At 35.4% G+C, this 21,487-nt stretch overlaps 5 protein-coding genes across 17 annotated transcripts in view; 3 read left to right on the forward strand and 2 right to left on the reverse strand.

Annotated features, from left to right (window-relative positions):
• Nucleotides 1–11,081, reverse strand: part of LOC106171581 (cyclin-D1-binding protein 1 homolog) — a 32,018-nt gene extending 20,937 nt beyond the window's left edge. The window contains exons 1-4 of the mRNA XM_013551999.2: nt 10,966–11,081; nt 10,216–10,278; nt 9,814–9,893; nt 9,392–9,473 (exon numbers count right to left, since the gene is read on the reverse strand). Coding sequence (XP_013407453.2) covers nt 9,392–9,473; nt 9,814–9,893; nt 10,216–10,278; nt 10,966–11,047 — 307 coding nt within the window. The 5' untranslated portion in view covers nt 11,048–11,081. The remainder of the gene's footprint in view (nt 1–9,391; nt 9,474–9,813; nt 9,894–10,215; nt 10,279–10,965) is intronic.
• On the forward strand, nt 1,141–4,945 carry LOC106160361 (uncharacterized). Its single transcript, XM_087011119.1, has 3 exons — nt 1,141–3,369; nt 3,668–3,749; nt 4,329–4,945. The coding sequence occupies exons 1-3, from the start codon at nt 2,667–2,669 to the stop codon at nt 4,747–4,749; spliced, it is 1,206 nt and encodes a 401-aa protein (XP_086867245.1). The 5' UTR covers nt 1,141–2,666; the 3' UTR covers nt 4,750–4,945.
• On the forward strand, nt 5,423–8,732 carry LOC147762731 (uncharacterized). The gene is made up of 4 exons (XM_087011121.1): nt 5,423–5,660; nt 6,030–6,317; nt 6,930–7,011; nt 7,325–8,732. The coding sequence occupies exons 1-4, from the start codon at nt 5,582–5,584 to the stop codon at nt 7,662–7,664; spliced, it is 789 nt and encodes a 262-aa protein (XP_086867247.1). The 5' UTR covers nt 5,423–5,581; the 3' UTR covers nt 7,665–8,732.
• On the forward strand, nt 11,011–19,561 carry LOC106171583 (programmed cell death protein 5). Its single transcript, XM_013552001.2, has 5 exons — nt 11,011–11,179; nt 11,551–11,671; nt 12,090–12,181; nt 18,148–18,216; nt 18,529–19,561. The coding sequence occupies exons 1-5, from the start codon at nt 11,114–11,116 to the stop codon at nt 18,574–18,576; spliced, it is 396 nt and encodes a 131-aa protein (XP_013407455.1). The 5' UTR covers nt 11,011–11,113; the 3' UTR covers nt 18,577–19,561.
• A 318-nt stretch (nt 19,562–19,879) lies between these two features.
• The window catches only part of LOC106171579 (WD repeat-containing protein 7-like), a 51,599-nt gene continuing 49,991 nt past the window's right edge, over nt 19,880–21,487 (reverse strand). For all 13 annotated transcript variants that reach the window (XM_087011113.1, XM_087011118.1, XM_087011109.1 and 10 more), the window contains one exon: nt 19,880–21,466. In XM_087011113.1, coding sequence (XP_086867239.1) covers nt 21,281–21,466 — 186 coding nt within the window. In that variant the 3' untranslated portion in view covers nt 19,880–21,280. The remainder of the gene's footprint in view (nt 21,467–21,487) is intronic.

A 21,487-nucleotide genomic window follows, 5' to 3' on the forward strand; every position in this document is an offset into this window, starting at 1 on the left:
TTGCCAGTATATGACTTCCCATTCAAGTTCAATAGTAACTATAGACCTATCTCTGCCAGTTTTGGAGATAAAAGGGAAGCAAAATTTGCAAAGTTCAGTTCATGATGAAAAGTAGGTCAAAGGTCAATTTCAAGGTCACAGTAAGATTGCCATTATATGACTTCCTATTCAAGTTCAATAGTAACTATGGACCTATCTCTGCCAGTTTTGGAGATAAAAAGGAAGCAAAATTTGCAAAGTTCAATTCATGGTGAAAAGTAGGTCAAAGGTCAATTTCAAGGTCACATTTAGATTGCCAGTATATGACTTCTATTCAAGTTCAATAGTAACTATGGACCTATCTCTGCCAGTTTTGGAGATATAAGGGACTAAATGTTATAATTTTGGAGTTACCATAATGTGCCATAAATTTTCTACTGAAAAAAATTAATAAAAATATTTAGAAAAGGTCATTTTGGTCAAAATTCTTGAAATGGGAGGTGCTCTGAAGTTCCAGATGTTCAAATTTGATGAAATAATGTCATTTTTGACCACAAGTTGTCTGCTTTGCCAAGCCTTATGTTTTATTTTTCCGGAGTTCAAAATTTATTATCCATTACCGTACTGCACATTTTGCTTTCACCACCAATATGTACTTTTTGATACAGCGTAACTCGAAAACCGTATGGAATACAAAAAAACGGAGACCACCTTCAGTGTTGGGCTTTACATGCTCTACAAAATGCAAAAAAAAGAATGGGTCTCTAGCATTAACGGTTCCCCAATTAGAGACAGTTTTCAGTTTCGGTATCTTATGGCCGCTACTCCAGTGAAAATGCACCGATTGACCCCAAATTCACAGAGATGAAAGATGACCTGAAAAGTAACACTTTCCAATAATATTATTGGTTAAGTCTGTGTAGTATCTGAATAACAGGGCAAATAATTTTTTTTTCGTAAAAAAATTCATTTTTTTGAAAATTTTGGCCCGTTTGACCTTGAAATAAAGGTCAAAGGTCAAATCCAATCGCATATTTGAAATCTACACATATGACTTTTGGAAAGCCGTCTGTAGAAATTTTTCCCATAATTCCTTCCGTAGGGTAGATAATTAGCATTTAATTTTGCCATTTTTAGACAAGGGTGCATTGCAATGAGTGCCACACCTAGACCCCAATACCGACAAAGCCCAAATTTTAAGTGGAACGAGTTGAGGTTATAGGTGACCTAAATCCAAGAGATGGGTACGGGGGCCCTTACCGTCTAGGAGGAGAAGCGGTAACGGTAGCCGTCCGGCGGAGCCGGCGGAACGATCCGGACGGGACTAAAACCATGTGTACCGCCAGCGCTAACGCTGGTGGTACAATAGAGGCAACGGAGGCAAATGAAAGGAGAATTTTACAAAAAATTTGAATCCCAAAATTATGAGTGAACATACGAGTTTACGCCGTGCGTCAGACGTAGTTCTTTTCCCACGTGCTTTCATCTTGGGCTATCAAAAATAAAAAAAAATTCTATCAAGTTCGATAGAGAAGTTCACAAAAGAAAAACTATTGAGGGAAGAAATAAAGATAAGAAAGATTATGACAGAACCAAACGAAAGAGAACAAATTTGGACCCATGGAAAGGTGACTTCGATTTGCAATGAGTCGAGCGGCAACATTTTTTGTAAAACCGATACTCGAAAGTATCACGCATTGCGACCGAGCGCAAGCATCTCGATCCAATAACTCGCCCATACTCGCCCCATATAATATATTGTAGACTCTTTGTGATATAACTATTCTCAATAAGCGATGCTTTTGAGATACGGGGCCCTGCAGGACTGTCTATGGGCCATTAGCGTGCAGGACCGTTCCCGACCGCTTTAAGCGATATTCAATGGGACCCTACGTGCTGAATTCTTTCTTCTTTATTGTCAGCACAGAGATCAGTTTATTTCACAAGAATATATATGTATTTGGTCAAACTTGTTGCAATACAGAAAGGCAGAAATTATGATCAAATGATATCATGAAATCGGAATAAAAGTTATGAATAAATTATTGAAGAAGAAATGAGACAGCCTGCAGGGTGAACATAAACTGAATTGACTACCCCCCCTCCCCCACCCGCTAAAGGGCCCTGAAAATTTTTGGTATTTTAGATAGTGAATGGTGCCATTTGGTGTGGTTTAGAACTATGATTCAACTAGTGAAAAGTCTTATTTCAAGAGGGTTTTTTTTTTGCAGAAATTGAAAGGGGGGGGGCGTCAGGACCCCCCTGACCCCCCTCTAAATCCAACACTGACAAGGTATCATTCAGTAGAAATTCCAACCAATTTCTAAATTTCCACGCATAAGGCATGATATTGCCCTTTCTTTTCCAAATTACTCTCCCCAGAATGCATTCTAGACCCCCTCAGCATACCTCTCTTAACTCTAGGGGTTATCATAACTAGGGCAGGTAACTACATGGCTGGGCTGGTAACTTTTCAGAGTTACCTGCCCCGTGGTCTGGCTTGTAATTTCCTTGAATTTCATACACTGGTAGAACAGAAGTCAATATCAGTAAATAAACACAGCATTCCTTTATGGAGCATATGGAAGTTGCCCACACATATATTTTAAGTTAATTCTTCTTATTGGGAGTTTTGCTATTTAGTTTAATGGAGGAAATTCAAAACTTCTGACATATTTTCAGCACAGATGTTTACGTTAATCCCTGCAAAGTATCAAATGCATTCAGATTTTTCAAAACTTTATAGAAATGGCATTTCTACAATTTTTGCACACTTTATAGAAAATATGAGTAAAAAGCAAATATTACATTCACTAGCTGTTTGTTATAAAATATATGTTATAAAACACACTGTCAATGCCACTGCAACTTCTTTCTCTGTTTCTGTTTTTGCAGGTCATATTACAGTATCAAGCTGTGAGGGAGATGTCATGGTTCTTATGTGTCCCCCAGGGTCCAGTATCACAGTACTTGAGGCATTGTTTGGATATACATTATCAACAAACAACAATTGTTCTGAGGACAGTATACCAGAGTGCACTAGAAACTTCCCAACTGACACACAGTTGCTCTGTGATCACAGAGAAAGCTGCAGTATTATTGCGGTGTCCAGATATGTGTCACCTGGGCCTGGTTGTCCATCTAACTGGACCAACAGCCTTATGATTACTTATACCTGCTCTGGGATGACAATAACATCTACAACAACAACAACAACAACAGCGTCTTCCTCGTCACCAGCCACTATTACAGTCACCCCAACATACCAATTCACTTCCCCAACTCTGGTTACTGCTACTAGTACAAAAGAAACACCAGCAATTACAGAGACAGTAGAGCAAGGAAACCCTGACATAGCCCTGCCTTTTACTAGTTCTATTACAATTACAGGTACTATTTCTGATACTTTAGGATCCACAGTAAACACTTTAAATCCTATAAGAAACTTAAGGATTGATGGAATTCAATGTATGTAATGTAACTTAATACAACATAACTTATGAGTTAATGCTGTTAATTCATAAAAATACATCAGGGCAAAGGTGACAGCAACAATGCATTTTTGGTAAAAACTGTGACATTGTATGTATATATATATATATATATATATATATATATATATATATATATATATATAATAGATTTGAGTCTTTGAGTCTTTTACAGCACAGTATATCCACTGTTTTAGGTGCTGTCATTGGAAGCACATTGGGGGCCATATCACTGGTGCTGCTAATTTTTAATATAGCTGCTATTTGCTATATATTCAGGTGAATTTAACTTTGAACTTTTTCACTTTCTTTAAAAGCTTTATCTGTAACAAGAGCCGTGAAGGGCCCCAAAGACCTGAAATGTTTTCAGAACCAAAATTATGAGTGCTAGTCTTCAAAGCTCTTTCTCAGCCCTGTTGCAAATAAGGCTAAAATGACAAGCTGAGTCTCAAAGCCCTATACATATGTGTCATAGGTCATGTGACTTCGACACCATTCCCACAGATATTTGGATCAATCTATCTCCCTGGGGAATCTGACTAAATTGCTGTCAACTTAACCGGCTTAAATGTCTGTCAGACCCGGTAACGCTGTTAGGGGGTAATTATCTGTACCTCCTAGGTGATTCAGCAGGCGTGACAGACATATAAGCCGGTTATTTGATACACGTAGCAATTTAGTGAGACTACTCAAAGAGTTAGATTGATTCAGATGAATCGATCTAACTATGGGAACCCAGTCTTAGTGTCTGCTTTTTTCATATCCAAAAAGGTCTAAAGAAGTAAAACATTTACTTCATTAAAAAATAATCTTATAAAAGTCAGCTGTATCTGAGGATTTTTTTCTTTACCATTGTAGAAATAAAAGATTTGAAGCTTTACCCAAATCTCCCGACCATTCTGACCAGACCCATGGCAACCAAGATAGCAGTGAGGGTGGTGAAAATGTTTATGCACAGTTAGGAGAGCAGGAACCACAGCAACAATACACTGAACTTGAACTCCAGAGAAGAGGTACTCAGTTCCACAAAGAGAACGAGAGACAGTACGTAAACCAAGCTTTACCCCAATCTTCAGACAACTCTGACCAAATCCACAGGAATCAGGCTGATAGAGAAGGTGGTGAAAATACTTATGCACAGTTAGGAGAGCAGGAACCCCAGCACCAATACACTGAACTTGAACTCCAGAGAAGAGGTACTCAGTTCTACGAAGTGAACGAGAGACAGTACGTGAACCAAGGTTTTCAAATGGGTATTGCTGACAGCCATGGCATATAAAATCAACTTTTTCAAGATCAAACTGACGATACCCAGAAAATGGACCTATATGAAATCATGACAGCTGAATGTCAGAAGGAACATATCTATATTACGAACATATTTACCAATAGTATACACAACTGTATGGGACAGTGTGAACAAGGCAGCTGTCAAATGTACAGACAAAAAGCACACAATAAAGATGCACAAAATATATCATTTTGTCCATTTTGATGCAATAATGCTTATAACAGCACAAAATAATAATACATAATGCTTAATAGCATAAACACCATTACTATTGCTTATGTGGTAATACAGACAAATGTTACTTGTACAGAGCTTCTGGTGGATGGGGGTGAAAAGTCACATCTTGAAAATGCCAGTTTGAAAAATGAAAATTTAAAAAAGGAAATATTACCAAAATATGCCAATAAAGCTGCTATTCAATCCAGCTGTATTGACATGATATGAATCCCACTTGAGTTTGAAGATAATAAGGCACAGACATCTGTGTCTGTACATAAAAATTAGTACTTCAAAACAGACCAGCTACACGTATAAAGCTTATAAATGTACAGAACCTGCATTGATGACAACAATGAAAAACCACTCACAGTTCAAATGAACTATGTTCTTTTTTGTTATGCAAAATAGTCAAACCAGGAAGTAACTTCAAAATGATATTTAACATTGACTACTGATCCAACAATCCTTCAAATCAATTGAAACAGACTTTACACATCTCAAGAAAACCAAAGTCTACAAAAACAAAAATTGTTGGACACACGATAAAACGCTCAATTTCTTCCAAATCAGAGTGTAATAAGATCATTATTTGCTGTGGAACATGGAAGGCACATTTCTTTTTATTTTTGTCTTTGGTTTGAGCACTAGACTGGATGTATCTGGTGGGGCACAGGCTACAGGTGAGTGGAACAGACTAGTAAGAAGTTTTAACTATTATACTAAAATATAAGTAGATAAATATGGCCTTCCTTTATAGGACATACGGATGTCTTCATATTCTGAGTGTTGCTGTCTGGTTTAATGGAGGAAATTCAAAACCTACTAACATATTTTCAGCACAAATGTCTATGGTAATCTATTCAAAATATCAACTGTACTTGTTGAGCTCAGATTTTACAGAAACCATGTTTCTACAGTTTATGCACAATTTATAGGAAATATGTGTAAAAAACAAATATTCCATGCACTGTTTGTTATGAAATTTACAGAACAATACACTGTCAATGTCACTGCAACTTCTTTCTCTGTTTTCATTTTTGCTCTTGCAGGTCATATTACAGTAGCAAGCTGTGAGGGAGATGTCACAGTTCTTATGTGTCCCCCTGGGTTCAGTATCACAATAACTGAGGCATTGTTTGGCTACACACTATCCACAGGCAACAACTGTTCTGAGGGAAGTATACCAGAGTGCAATAGAAACCTACCAGCTACCATAAAACTTATCTGTTATAATAGAGAAAGCTGCATTTATATCACAGAAAGCAGAATTGTGCCACAAGGGTCTGGTTGTCCATCTAGCAGGACCAATAAACTTATTGCTACATATACCTGCTCAGGTATGACAATAACAACAACAACAACAGTATCGTCTTTCTCACCATTACATCAGCCACCATTACAGTTACCCCAACATACCAACTCACTTCTCCAGTATCTACAACTCTAGTTACTGCTACAAGTACACAGAAAACAACAGTGACAGAGTAGCAAAGCATGAAAATCCTGAAACAGCCCTGCCTTTTACTAGTTCTATTTTCAGTACAGGTGCACGGGGAACTATTATTTCTGATACTTAAGGGGCCAACAGTAACCACAAGAACACCTACATGATATAATCTAAAGTATTTCATGTAATATTAAGTGCAACATAATCAACTTATGAGATAATACTGTTAATTCATAAAAATACATCAGGGCAAAGGTGACAGCAGCATTGCTTTTTTTGGTAAAAACTGTAACATTGATTTCAAACTGATCCCTTACCCAAACAAGAGTTTTAATGACTATTTATTCACAATGCCTCACTACACTTGGGTTGACAACTTTGATCAACATTTTACAGCAGTTATTTCTTAGCCTTTGATAAGTATGTACTTTACATATATATGGTAAGTGAAGATACACATGGTAAATTGAGTCTTTTACAGCTCAGTAATCCACTATTTTAGGTGCTGTCATTGGAGGCACATTGGGAGCCATATCACTGGTGCTGCTGATTCTTATGATAGTTGCTGTCTGCTATATGTTCAGGTGAATTCAACTTTGAGCTTTTTTTCACTTTCTTTAAAAGCATTATCTGTAACAGGAGCAAGGGAGGGCCCCAAAGACCTGAAATGTTTTCAGAACCAAAACTATGTGCGCTAGTCTTCAGTCTTGTTGCAAACAAGGCTAAAATGGCAAACTGAGCCTCTAACCCCTATACACATGTGTCAAAGATCATTCAACTTTGTGTCTGCTTTTTTCATATTAAAGAGAGTCTATTGAATTAGAAATGTTAACCTTATAAAAAACACCTCTTTAGATCAGTGGTGTCTGGACATATTTTCTTTTATTATCATTTTAGAAAGAAAAAACTTCAAAAATCCCAATCTTCCGACTACTCTGACCAAACCCACAGCAATCAGGAGGACAGAGAAGGTGGTGAAAATACTTATGCACAGTTAGAAGAGCAGGAACACCAGCAACAGTACACTGAACTTGAACTCCAGAGAAGAAGTACTCAGTTCCACGAAGAGAACGAGAGACAGAGTGTGAACCAACGTCTACCCCAATCTTCAGACAACTTTGACCAAACCCACAGCCATCAGGATGACAGAGAAGGTGGTGAAAATACTTATGCACAGTTAGGAGAACAGGAACCCCAGCAGCAATACACTGAGCTTGAACTCCAGAGAAGAGAATGAGAGATAGTATGATAATCAAGGTATTGAATGGGGTGATCTTGACGACCCTGGAATATTAAAAGAACTTTCTCAAGATCAAACTGATAATACCAAGAAATCAAACATGAAATCATGACAGCTGAATGTCAGATGGAACATATCCAGTAAGAGAATATTTATCAACAGTATACAAAACTGTATGGGATAGTATGAAAACAATGTATATAACTACACATGTATCATGTTAACAATGAAGCTACCGATCCGGACATTTTGACAATTCTGCACTGCTTTCATTGTGTATTGTAACAGTATTTTACTAACAAGATTATAATCCCTCTACTTTTTTACTTTAGATACTAAACTGCGCTGGTTTCAATTCAGAGTATCAAAAAGAATTTTAGCTACAAATAATTTTTTACGAAAAATTGGGATAAAAGACACAGAGACCTGCTCCTTCTGTAACGAACACCCTGAAACTCTTCAACACTTATTTATTGAGTGCAAAGTAATTGCTCCCCTTTGGGCAAAAATACAAGACTGGATCCATTTAAAGACTGGACTTGTATTACAATTAACAGCACCTGATATAATTCTAGGAATTCCAAATTTGAAATGCAATGCGCTCAACAGTTTGCTGATCATAACAAAATTTATTATATATAAATTTAAAATGAAAAACATTACCCCGAACATAGAAAATATTAAAATAGAATGGAGACAGGCCTACATCGCAGAGAGAAATATAAGTCTGAGAAACATGACAATAGATAAATTTAATGAAAAATGGAAAAAGCTGCAGCCTCTCTTCCTGGACTGATATCTTCTATCTGCGTATGTTCCCCTGCCAATATTTGAAAGTAAAACACATATTTGTTTTTATCTGTATTAGATCATATTATTTATTAAGTATTATTAAGTATTCTACTATTAGGTTATCAATATATCGTTGTTGACATATATAATAAATGACACAGTAACTATATATATATATATTGCAAATGACTGAGTGTCTCTCTGTGAGTGAGTGAGTGAGAGAGTGAGTGATTTTTATTTAGTTATTTATAAATTTTGTATTTTTTGCTGAAATCTGTACTTATTTGAGATTTGCAATAAAAAAAAAAAAAAAAAAAAAAAAAAAAAAAAAAAAAAAAATTATAATCCCTCTATTTTAAAATGCAGTGATATGAATCTTTTTTATTTACACTTACCAGTACAAGTGTATAAGATGGTTTGTATTTTCACCATTTATAGTCTATTGCAATCTTGGTATGGAGGAACTACTATAATTGTTACATATAAATCTAAGTGAAGGAACTGCTTGAAGGTAGCTGACATAATCCCAAATCCAATATCCCATATGTGCATTGTTTTGCTTCATGTCTGAACATGGGAAATGAAATGCTCTCGAGTGTGATATTGGCACTGGCATTAACACATGTTGTATAAGGCATGTGTGCATGTGTGTGTGTGTAGTACAGGTTTATATTATTAGTATCTGCTTTATTAGTCTACCAGTATTGTGATCTCATTCTTTAGTTGTTGAACTACTTGAAGGTAGCTGACATAATCTCCTATCTAATAACCGGTACATGTTCTTGTTTCACCATGGGAAATGAAAAACTCTCGAGTGTAAGACTGGCACTTATATAAACATGTTGTATATTAACCTGTGCGTGCATGTGTGTGTGCATGTGTGTGTAGTTTAGGCTACAACTCTCTGTGACAGGGTGTGCCTAGTTCATTACCTTGTGATGTGGGTAGAGAATAAAAAGCTGACACCAGTGCAAGTGTGGCTCTCTCTAGACCAGAAACAAGACCTGAACATTCCTGAAACAAATTGAATAATTCACAATTAAGACATTTGAACATAAAACTAGAACTATTTTCATATAGTCTGTTTCCTTTTGATTCAGTATCCTCTCTCTCTCCTTTTTTTTTTGCTTTCATGAATTCCTGCCAGTCTATGCTGTTTGCAAAAAAAAATTGCAAATGTTTTCATGTGAATCATCTTAATTTCATTTTTCTGACATAAACCCATTAAAAAAATTCTTGTTGTGCATGCTTTCTTTTTCATTCCATCCCTCTCTCCCTCCTCTCTCTCACTCTTTCTATAACACACACAAACATGTAGCACATACTGACACACTGTGCATCAATAGACACAAACCTCAGGAGCTGGCAGTGGAGGAGTGGAGAAGGCAATACATAACTTGGTACATTCATGGGACACAGCCTTCACTACAGCACCTGGACATTAATATAGCAATAATGATAATAATTCATGAAATAAACATATAGAATATTAATGAGCCTGACTTAATTTAATACCATTGGTATAAAATGAATTTGGAAGGTATCTAAGATAAGCATACATGTACACCGTGTACCTATCAAATAAAGATACTTTACCCCCTTTTTAATTTCTAATATTTCATTTTTAATTAATGAATTTATTTATTTATTGGTCAACATATTACATCACAGCAGAAATAGTCATGGAATGCTTAAATAAAATCAAATACTGGAGTATTCCCACATCCAGTATATTAATCTATATGTAATATTTTACCTAGATGGGTCCAGTACTTGTCAACCTGAAAATCGCCAGTGTCAACTCTGGTTGATTCTCCTTCTGAAATATTGAAATCAATTTTTACATACATGTATAATTGCAATCCTTAAAAAAACATTTGCACCTGTTATTTGTTGCAAGACAACATTATTCTTTCATGAACAGTAATTTGCCAAAATATTAGATGCAGGTATAATATGTGACAAAGATATACTACCAGTAATTAGTACTACTACCCCCCCCCCAAAAAAAAAAAAGTAATAATAATAAATAAATAAAGATAAATAAATAAACAAAAATAAAAAAATTAGTTCTGTTACCTTTATAAAATCCAACATTGTGTTACCCATGTTTTAAATTTAGTGTCAATTTCCCGTTATATTTAATGATAAGATCAAGCGTTCATAGCTAGTAGGAACACTTTTTGTCACACAAACATAGCAGTTTTGACTTTAAAACTTCACATTTAGATTGTTGTGGAAATTAAAATTGAGCGGCATGAAAATTGCGTAGTTGTCCGGTCGCATTCGAACGAACCGGCTAAGAAAGAATTTCACTTTTCTGATCAAACCATCACTTGTTGAACCAGGTTGCCGTAAAATGATAGAGAGTGGATTTGTTAGTAAGTTGTAGGCAAGTTGGTAACCCACGTGCTCATTTCTTATGGTTTCTCATTTTTCTCTTAAGCTTTATCCATTTTTCTTGTTATGCATTTGGCCAGTCATACATATAGAAAACATGACTTACTTCTAAGCTGATCTATTACAAGGTCTAAGTTCTCAATGAACGCTTGTAAAACCTCTTTCACTGACTTTCCGGATGTTGACATGTTTGTTTCTTTGGCTCCTCTTGGCTGAAATGGGGAAAAAAAAGGCCGTCGATCGAAAAGTTTGAAATGGCTGACAGTGAACTTGAAGCAATTCGGGCCCGGCGTTTGGCTGAAATGCAGGCCCAGCAACAGGTATATGAGACATTTAACAAAAATAAAATAAACTGTAAATACAGAGTTACAACCGCAGTTTTGTCATCTGATGCTTTATCACATCCTTTGTGTTAAATTTTATCATTTAGAATGTGATCTCTTCTAAAACCATAGTCAGTAGAGTTAATCAGTAAATCACGCCTAGCTATTTCCAGTTGTGTTTCTATGATGGATCAACCAGTAAAATGTTTGTTAAAAATGCCAGCCTATGTACGTTTTAAGATTTTTAATGAAGTCAAAAGTCTGGATCAAAAGGCAGATTCTTCAGCATGACTTCAGCCTTAATATCTGCTCCTGTATTTTCTTTTTATGTTTAATGTACATTATCAATTTGTATTGTATGATGTAAGGGAGGCAGAGGTGGGAGAGGAGGCCCTTCCCAGGAAGAACAGGAGGAGATGAAGGCAAAACAAGCAGACATGAGAAATAGCATTCTATCTCAAGTGCTAGACCAGCAAGCTAGAGCAAGGCGTGAGTAGGATATTAAATCCTGTGCATTATCCACAGTGGTCTATCTATGATGTGACTCATCTCAGCCTAATGTCGGTCTGTCTTTATCATATTTGATACCAGTCAGTTGAACTTAGTCATCAGTATAATTGGATGACAATAATAATCTTAATAAATTATTATAATAATTCAGCTAGAAATTTGCTATTATAATTATTTTTATGGTGCGTTACAGTTTCAATGCGTCTAACATAAAGGGTGAAAATAGGAAAACAAATTAGAACTATCTGTTCAATTTTCATAGTATCATATTCAAGGTAACAGTAAATATGACTGTCATAATATTGAAAATGTTATTGTCATGTCAGGTAAGGAAAATATGTAATTCTTCTATTCATTTTGCCAAAAGTAATTTAATACTTTTCATTATTTTGGCCAGTAAATACCATTGCTGTGGCCAAACCAGATAAAGCCAAGAAGGTGGAAGACATGCTCATTCAAATGACACAGATGGGACAGATACAGACAAAGGTAATATACATAATGCTTGACTGCCAAATTTTAATCAGGGATTGAGCTCAAAACAGCTGCCAGAACAGGTGGCTTTGGAGAAATACTTTTGTGGCCCTAAGCTCATATAAGGAAGTGAAAGAGAGAAAGTTAAAAAGACTTAACACATGTTTAGAGCTGACCTTGTAATAAATGATGCACACCAATTCAGGTTTTGATATAAAATGGCGTAAAGCATGTTCAGACAATTTACGACTAAGGAAAGAAAATGAATTAATATATAAATCCCTTTTTGAAATTTTTATTAAAAAGTACACACTCTCTCCCTCTCTTATGTCTGCACACACACACACACACACACACACACCAAAACACACACACACACACATGCACACACACACACACCAAAACATGCACACACACACATGCACACACACACACACCAAAGCGCACACACACACGCACACACACACATACTTGTCTATGTGTACCAACCGAGGACATCAGCACAACACCATACAACCGAGGACATCTTATTCCTTGGTTAAATCAAAATAAAAACATTCAATTTAGGGTAAAATCTATTCGAGTATGAATGTTATAAATTAATTTTTTATAAAAACTAATTTTTTGCTGACAAGAATTTTACATTCTAACCGAGGACACACACGGACACACACACGGACAGACACTACACATTACAACCGAGGACATGCATGCATCTACATGTAATAATGATTGTACTTTTAATGCAAAGCAAATTTTATATAGCGTTACTTTGCAGCAATTCACATTTTTATGAAATTCTTTCATATTTAAGGTAAATTCCAAAATAACACCAGAGGTGATGATTAAATGAACAGTTATACAATATTTAATGCTGGGCTTTGCCACTTTTTTAGAATTGAAGATTATGAGATAAAACATCAATTAATTTAGGAAAAGAAAGGATACTGATGAAATAAAATAAAAGACCAAAGAAATTCGTTTTCAAACATTTTATTTTCATAATGCTTATTTTCTATTTAGCACTCTTTTATTATCATGAATTTTATATTTTGATAACACAAAGTGTCGTCCATTGGATACAGACTTGCACAGTACACAATTTTACAATTGAGGACATCATGCCAGCAGCACCCAAAATTGTGCTTTCTTCCAATTTGATGCAATATTATATAATGCTTAACAGCATAATGATCATCAATTTTTTATAATAAAATATTAGTATCATGAATATTCAGAAAACGTGACTAGCAAAGGTTTTCAGGTTCATGGAACTCCAAAGTCATACTTTGAAAATGCTAAATGTATACAAGAGAGCACTGTACTGAAATGGGTTTCTTTCCATTTTTAACTTTTTTACATAAAATAATACAGTTTACTGCCATTTCACATGATCAACTAAGAAAATTGTTGAGATGGCAAAAATATCAATATAACAAGTTTAAATGTCCAATTTCCTCCATTCCGAACATTGTGAATGATTGAATCTGACAAACTACAATGATACGAGTTCATTTCCATTTTGGCACTTTTTTTACACAATACAAGATAACAGGTTTACCACCATTTTTATATAATCAACTAGCAATATTGTCAAGACGCAGAAATTGTCAAACAACCCATTTTACATATCTAGTAAATTCAATAATGAGACTGTTTACATGCCTGACAATCAAATCTGAGGAAAACCACTTATATACAAATAAAAGCTGAAGTCCCTCAAAACTCAACCAATCAATCTTATTTTTAAATTTGATTTGTATATAGATAACATTGATCACTCTTGTGAGTTTAATGACAACAGGCCTATCGGTTCTCCCTGAAATGTGCTTACAGTGTTACTAATATGCTTTTACTAATAATCATCAGTTCTGTGAGTTTCATGAAAACAGGCTTTAAGTTATTGGTTCTCCCTGAAATTTGCTTACAGTGTTACATATATGCTGAAAAAAAAAAAAAAAAAAAAAAAAAAAAAAAAAAAAAAAAAAACAAACAAACAAAACAAAACAAAACAAAAAAAAAAAAAAACAGCATAAAATTTGAAAGAAAAGGGCCTGGTCTTGCTGATTTTCAATCTTGACCATTCTTTTACTAATAATCATCAGTTCTGTGAGTTTCATGAAAACAGGCTTATTGGTTCTCCTTGAAATATGTTAACAGTGTTGCATGTACACTGAAAAAAGGAGAAAAAAATGCAAAACTTTTGAAAATAATCACCCCATTTCCTCCATTTTGAGACACTGTATTACACAGTACATGATAACATGTTTACCGTCATATTTATATAATCAACTAGCAATGTTGTAAAGATGCAGAAAATTTCAGACAAACACTAACATATTTACATATCTAGTTAGTTCAATAACGAAACTGTCAACATGCCTGACAATCAAATCTGAGGAAAACCACTTATATACAAATAAAAGCTTAAGTCCCTCAAAACTCAACCAATCAATCTTATTTTTAAACTTAATTTGTATATAGATAACATTGATTACTCCTGTGAGTTTCATGAAAACAGGCTTATTGGTTCTCCCTGAAATGTGCTTACAGTGTTACTTATATGCTGAAAAAAAAAAACAGCATAACATTTGAAAGAAAAGGGCCTGGTCATGCTGATTTTCAATCTTGACCATTCTTTTACTTATAATCATCAGTTCTGTGAGTTTTATGAAAAGAGGCCTATTGGTTCTCCTTGAAATGTGTTTACAGTGTTACTTATATGCTTAAAAAAAACAGCATAACATTTGAAAGAAAAGGGCCTGGTCATGCTGATTTTCAATCTTGACCATTCTTTTACTAATAATCATCAGTTCTGTGAGTTTCATGAAAACAGGCTTATTGGTTCTCCCTGAAATGTGCTTACAGTGTTACTTATATGCTGAAAAAAAAAAACAGCATAACATTTGAAAGAAAAGGGCCTGGTCATGCTGATTTTCAATTTTGACCATTCTTTTACTAATAATCATCAGTTCTGTGAGTTTTATGAAAAGAGGCCTATTGGTTCTCCTTGAAATGTGTTTACAGTGTTGCATGTACAATGAAAAAAGGAGAAAAAATGCAATCAAATCTGAGGAAAACCACTTATATGTATCAAAACAAGGCACAACTTCCACAAAACTCAACCAATCAATCCTATTTTCAAACTTGATTTGTATATTGGTAACATTGATCACTCCTGTGAGTTTAATGACAACAGGCCTATCCGTTCTCCCTGAAATGTGCTTACAGTGTTACTTATATGCTGAAAATGGCAGAAAAAAAACAGCATAACTTTTGACAAAAAATGGCCCGGATATGCCGATTTTTGATCTTGACAACCCTTTTACTAATAATCATCAGTTCTGTGAGTTTCATGACAATAGACCTATTGCTTCTCCTTGAACTGTGTTTACAGTGTTGCATGTATGCTGAAAAAAGCAAAAACAACAGCAAATTTTCTGAAAAAAAAAGCAGCCCATTATGAAGATTTTCAAACTTGACCTGCGTTTAACTAATATTCATCAGTTCTGTGAGTTTCATGAAAATAGACCTATCGGTTCTCTTTAAAATGTTGCATCGCATATAATATTTTGCTGAGAAAAGGGAAAAACAGCAACTTTGTATAATTGGCCAGATCACACTGATTACGTTGATTGCAATTTATATAGCATTCCTTCTGGGAGAGATCGATCCATAGTTAGTACGATAGGATCTGGGAACGGTCCCTTAATCGTTTTTGCCGTGTGCATATCCGAACTGTAGGCCTATATATCAGGACGCGTAATTGTCGGGGCGTCTTTTTTTTTTCTTTTTTTATTTCACAAAGCGGTTCTTGCAAATGCGGTGTTTATGAATATGTGTGCTCTGTGTTAGCGACATGGACCGACAGGGGCCCATCCAAAATATAATTTCACTTCAGTTGTTAGATTTAGTATTTATTCTAGCAGCCAGGTGTATAACAAACAGGTCAGATCTACAGGTGAAAAGAAGTGACTGTAGTTCGCAGAGCCATTATGTAATAATAAATGTTTCATAATGTCATAGCCTTCTTCAAACTGTCAGGGGTAGATTAATTCATAGTTAGCTAAGGGGCCCTTTACACTGGACGGCGTCCTTTCTGCGTCCTGTAGTACGGATCCATTTGAGAGTACAAAATTATAATACTTAACTTTCTGACAACTGACCAATCACCAAATATTCATTTTTTTTTCAACCAAAGCAATGCTTGTACCTCCTTTCTACGACCACAGTGATGCCAGTTTCTTGGTCGCACAAAGGACGCCGCCCCAGTGTAAAGGGGGTTTACGGACGATCCATTTACCCTTTTCATTTACTCTGAAGTATCGAATAAAAGAACTGATGGAATAAAAGTACTGGGTGGAAAAAATCTCAAAATTTAATAAAATTACTGATGGAATAAAAGTACTGGGTGTAAAAAATCTCGAAATTTAATAAAAGTACTGGATGGAATAAAAGTACTGGGTGGAAAAAACCTTTGCACCACTCCCCCCCCCCCCCCCAAAAAAAAAAAATGAAATAAATAAATAAAAGTAAAGAAGAAGAAGAGAAAGAAAAAAGCTAGCTATTGATCATTGTAAAAAAAAAAAAAAAATTCACCAGGTAAAATTCACTCAGTATTATAATTTATCTTAATATATATATATATTTGCCATGAGTTAAATTTCATAATCGTCAGGGGCCGAAGGCCCAGATATGTCGCACCTAAGCCGCCTCTGAGAGCCATACGGAGACGTTATTCATAGTAAATTTATTCTCAGATATAAGGTTCGTTTTGCATACCTGTAAACTCCTAAGGGTTTATCTTACATAGAAATGTGATTTAACATCGTTTAAATCATAAATCGGCATGAAATAATTGACGTTTGAAAACAGGCACAACTTCTTTGCTGCACTTGAAATGACCTCTTTAGCTATAAATATGATCCTATCACCTTGCGACATTGCATCATTCGATCGATGTACATGAGTAGTTGTCACTGTTGAAGGGAAAGCACGTCTATTTATAGGAACTGAAATCAGGTGACGCATGTACTGTTGTGTTCAGAGAGCGACTTCCGCTTGACCTACTTTCCAGTGCTGTTGGTAGAACAGTCGGTAATGAGTTGAGATCTCAATTTTCTTCTCATTATACTTCAATTTAAGAAAATAAAAAGCGTGACTTGTACTTGTGTAATTTCCCACCGGTACAATATGTATTTAATAAACATACCGGGTGGAAGATTTTTGAAAAATTAATAAGCGTACTGGGTGAAAATGGAGCGTACCGGCGGGAAGAAATTTGGAAAATTAATTAACGTACCGGTACGTTTATTTGATTCTTGCACCCTCAAAAGATTGTCGGTCCTAAGATCTACCGAGTGAGCCACAAATTCAGACAGTTCTTCTTTATTTAAACCACTCCAAGTCAGTTGTACTAATAAAGAAGCGTGCCGTAATATGTACAGTGCGATGATAGTTATGTAGTTACGTAACGGCCTAGGAGAGCTTAATTTGATAAAAAAGACCTTTAGTTTAAAAATATGAACTTACTGAATATATAGACATCTGAGATATAACATTAGTTTCAGTTTAGTCTGCCCTTTACAGCACAACCGAGGACGCGGAATTTGGTCCGCCCTTAACAGCACAACCGAGGACGCGTGTGTATAGCCCGATTTCAGACAAAAAGTTGGACAGTATTTCTGATACACTCGTGGCGGGAATTTGGCCCGCGCTATACAGCATAACCGAGGACTGGCTCAGAATAGCGTCAAATTTCACCACCTAACTTGAAATGGGCCCCTTTATGCATTCCACTGCTTATGTCAACCGAGGACGTCCTCGGTTGGAGGTGTGTCCTCGGTTAGTGGGTTTCGGGCGGGTGTGTGTCCTCGGTTAGAATGCGTGCACAAGAGCACCAAAACATACACACACACACACACACACACACACACACACACACACACACTTATTTGATAATTTTGCTTTCAAATTTTCAGCTAAGTGAAGATCAGCTGAAGTCACTATTGGAGAGAGTGAGTGAGCAGACACAGAAAACCAAAGTGAAGGTAAAAACGCATTTCACAGTTGTGATCACACCTAACACAATTCTGATAACAACCATGACCAACCACCTGGTCACCTATCAATCATGACCAACACAAATGTGGTCACAGCTAACACAATTGTGGTCACAACAAACACAAATGTGGTCACAGCTAACACAATTGCAGCTTCCATCTTGCTTTGTTAACTTTTTGTGTAGAAACATTGCTTGCCAATGCCATGTAAACCAATCGTCAAATTAAAAAGTGATCATCTTTTTTTATACATTTTACAGTATATTTTTGTTATAATATATTGGCCTATTCTTCTTTCAGTTTGACAGGCGCAGAGCGGCATTAGATGACTCAGATGATGACATGTGAATTCTGCTTCCAACTGTGATAACAAATGAACTCCTCCACATGGCATGTCTGTATTATCGCAGGAAAAATGGCTTGAATGATCTAAGATGGAACACACAGACTGCACGCAGCATTTTGTGTAGGCTTGGTTGTGTGACAGTGGTAGTTTGGTTATAATTGCTTGACTTGAATGGCCTACAGGAATGGAAAAAGGAAGAGAGATATTTAATATAATTGGCTCCATCTCTTTGCCATTTCTTCAGATATTTTGTACTGGGATGTGTCCATTCAGTTACTGTCAGTGGTTGACTGTATTTATATAATAAGATAAAAGCTTGTACAGCAGGGCATAAGCCACCCCTCTCCTCCTTTCCCTGCCCCCCCCCCCCCACCCCCTACCATGCCATAGGGTGCAGTTTTCACGTGTTCTTGTAATTTTTTTTACTTTGAGATTTGAGTTAATATTATTTAGTGTCCATACATAACAGTAAATGTAGTCACTGGTGATAAACAAGTTCACATGCAGAGCGTAAATTAATAAAATAGAAGTGTGGTTTCAATGGAACAATGATTATGTAAACATGTATGGTGTTTCTTTTTTATGTTTCCTTTTTAATTAACATACTTTTTATGAATGATATGGACTAGGCTCACCATTTTAAAATCAACTAAGACAGTTCGAATTTTTTCATTTAAAATGTAACTTAGATCTTCAATTATCATTAAATCAATGTTGATATTCGTATTTTGTATGCATCCTTTCTGTAATATTATACCTCAAGTTCCTCAGTTTTTTGTCTTCTTTTGTATTTTGTGTTTAAATCAAGAAAGCATCTGCACCTTAAAATCTACCTGCTGAGAACATGAACCTGGAGCAAAGAAAGACATCTGGCCCGAAGTTGGTGAAGAAAATGTCTCAGATTCTTAGGCATCTGCTTTATGGTTTTATAGAAAAATAGGATTGATTTATCATAAACATGGAATAAACAGCTCTGAAATTCGGGTAGATTTTCTTGTCATGTGAAATGAGTATTTTATGACACTTTATGCTGAATCATCTCTAAATATAGCATGATAAAAATAAAGACTTTAAACCAAACCTTTAAACTTGTCAAAGTTTATAGAAAACAAGAAGCAGTCAAACTTCCCTTCTAAAATTAGGGTTACAATAATATTGGGTTTTGTTTGCTAAAACCCTGTATATATCCTGGGATTCACTTTCAATGTGTGTCAGCTTCTGCAAGGTTCTGACATCAAAATAAAGTATTCCTATTTTGATATGCATTAGATGTCAATAATAAAGTCACCCAAGAGAACAAAAAAATTTACTTCAATATTTATTTTATTCTCCCATGATTTTCAATATCTAAACTAGTTAAAGGTCAGGGCCTCATAAAACCTGCAACAGAAATGGCATCAGTTTGAGAAAATGAGAAGATAAGAAAATCCAATCTTTTACTTGAAGACCTGCTTTGCTGCACCAAATGTAAAAACATCTAGGCAGATATACCTGTGCTTTTGTGTAAACTGTTTATTTCCCATTTTAGCACTACTTTTGGTGTATCACAGCACTGAGGCATTTTCTATTGCACCGTGATCATTCATCCATTTAAATATATCAAAGGTCTTTACCATTTTGAAATTATATGTATATCAGTGTGCTATATGGGTTGTTCCTTTACTTGAGGAACAAGAAATGTCATCACGTCTTTCTTTTCATGGACAGACACTAATCATAATACATGTAGAAATGTAGCCATCACCTGTGTCTGTCAGCCCTGCTGCTGTGCACTTTCTACTTGCTTGTCTTTCATGTTGACTTTGTGGAAAATCCCTCTTTAACTCTTTAAGAACATGAACATATTATACAATTGGATAATGGATAACTGTTCCACAAATAGATCTAATTGTCATACTATTTATAATTTTGATATCATCACAATCTCTGCTCTGTTCAATATACTGTCATCCTACTTTATAGACAAATATATGCACCATATCATTTCTGTTGCTTATAACATTTAAAGCATATTTAACAATTTTGTTTCAAGCGACAAAAAAATGTTATACATCTTGTAGATAAAACCTACCCAGATACAGAAAGACTGTATATGAAATAATAATAATAATAATAATAATAATAATAATAATAATAATAATAATAAAACAGAAAAAAGCACCTGTATTTGACAGAAAAATAATTAAAAAAAAATTAAATGTCTACTTCTCATATTCATCTCTTAACTTTCTCACACAAGAATACGTACCATATTTATAATTTAGTCACTAGTTACAACAGAACCAGTATCTTGGATGTGTTCAGACATGTTGACACAACTTCATACTTTAAAAGTTGTGTCAACATGTCTGAACACATCAAGATCCTGTTTCTATTGTAAGGAGTGACTGAGATCTACTTCACCTCTCACCTCATAGTCAGCCTATCACCAGAAAATATCATTTTACATTTCTAGCATTATATATTCAATCTCTATTCTTTGAGCAGGAAAAAAAAAATTCAAGTCTAGTTTTTACACAGCAAGAGATAATTCATTGCCAGAAAACTTTTATCTTCTATTGTAAGCAACATTTAAAAACAACATCATATCTGTGTTTGAATTTTTACTTCTTCATAGTTCTATTTTCTTTGTTTCCTTTCCTTTTCTGTCTTTTGTCTTTTGTGAGAGAATCACGACGCTGGCTTGTCATGGACAGCGTCATAAAACTAAACTCTATATCGTGTCTCGGAGCCGTCCAGCATCAGCAGCACCACCTGGCGGTTGTCCGTCCAGATCAGTCTCGCCAGTTTGAGGACGTTCATGGCAGGGTTGACGTGGAACGCGGGAGTGCTGAATGTCTTCACGCATTTCGTATGCTGCTGCCCAATACCAAACAGAGAACCAGAGGATGCCTGGAGAGATGAAGAAGAAGA

This window comes from Lingula anatina, chromosome 4, assembly GCF_051362555.1.
Source record: "Lingula anatina isolate TDL-2025a chromosome 4, LinAna3.0, whole genome shotgun sequence".
NCBI classification, from domain to species: Eukaryota; Metazoa; Brachiopoda; class Lingulata; order Lingulida; family Lingulidae; genus Lingula; species Lingula anatina.

Coding starts and splice junctions, on each gene's coding strand:
- LOC106160361 (XM_087011119.1), top strand. CDS start 2,667: ATGTTTACGTTAATCCCTGCAAAGTATCAAATGCATTCAGATTTTTCA. Junction 3,370..3,667: donor TAGTTCTATTACAATTACAG/GTACTATTTCTG, acceptor CCACTGTTTTAG/GTGCTGTCATTGGAAGCACA. Junction 3,750..4,328: donor GCTATTTGCTATATATTCAG/GTGAATTTAACT, acceptor TTACCATTGTAG/AAATAAAAGATTTGAAGCTT.
- LOC147762731 (XM_087011121.1), top strand. CDS start 5,582: ATGGAAGGCACATTTCTTTTTATTTTTGTCTTTGGTTTGAGCACTAGA. Junction 5,661..6,029: donor TGGTGGGGCACAGGCTACAG/GTGAGTGGAACA, acceptor TTGCTCTTGCAG/GTCATATTACAGTAGCAAGC. Junction 6,318..6,929: donor TGCTACATATACCTGCTCAG/GTATGACAATAA, acceptor CCACTATTTTAG/GTGCTGTCATTGGAGGCACA.
- LOC106171583 (XM_013552001.2), top strand. CDS start 11,114: ATGGCTGACAGTGAACTTGAAGCAATTCGGGCCCGGCGTTTGGCTGAA. Junction 12,182..18,147: donor TGGGACAGATACAGACAAAG/GTAATATACATA, acceptor TCAAATTTTCAG/CTAAGTGAAGATCAGCTGAA. Junction 18,217..18,528: donor CACAGAAAACCAAAGTGAAG/GTAAAAACGCAT, acceptor TTCTTCTTTCAG/TTTGACAGGCGCAGAGCGGC.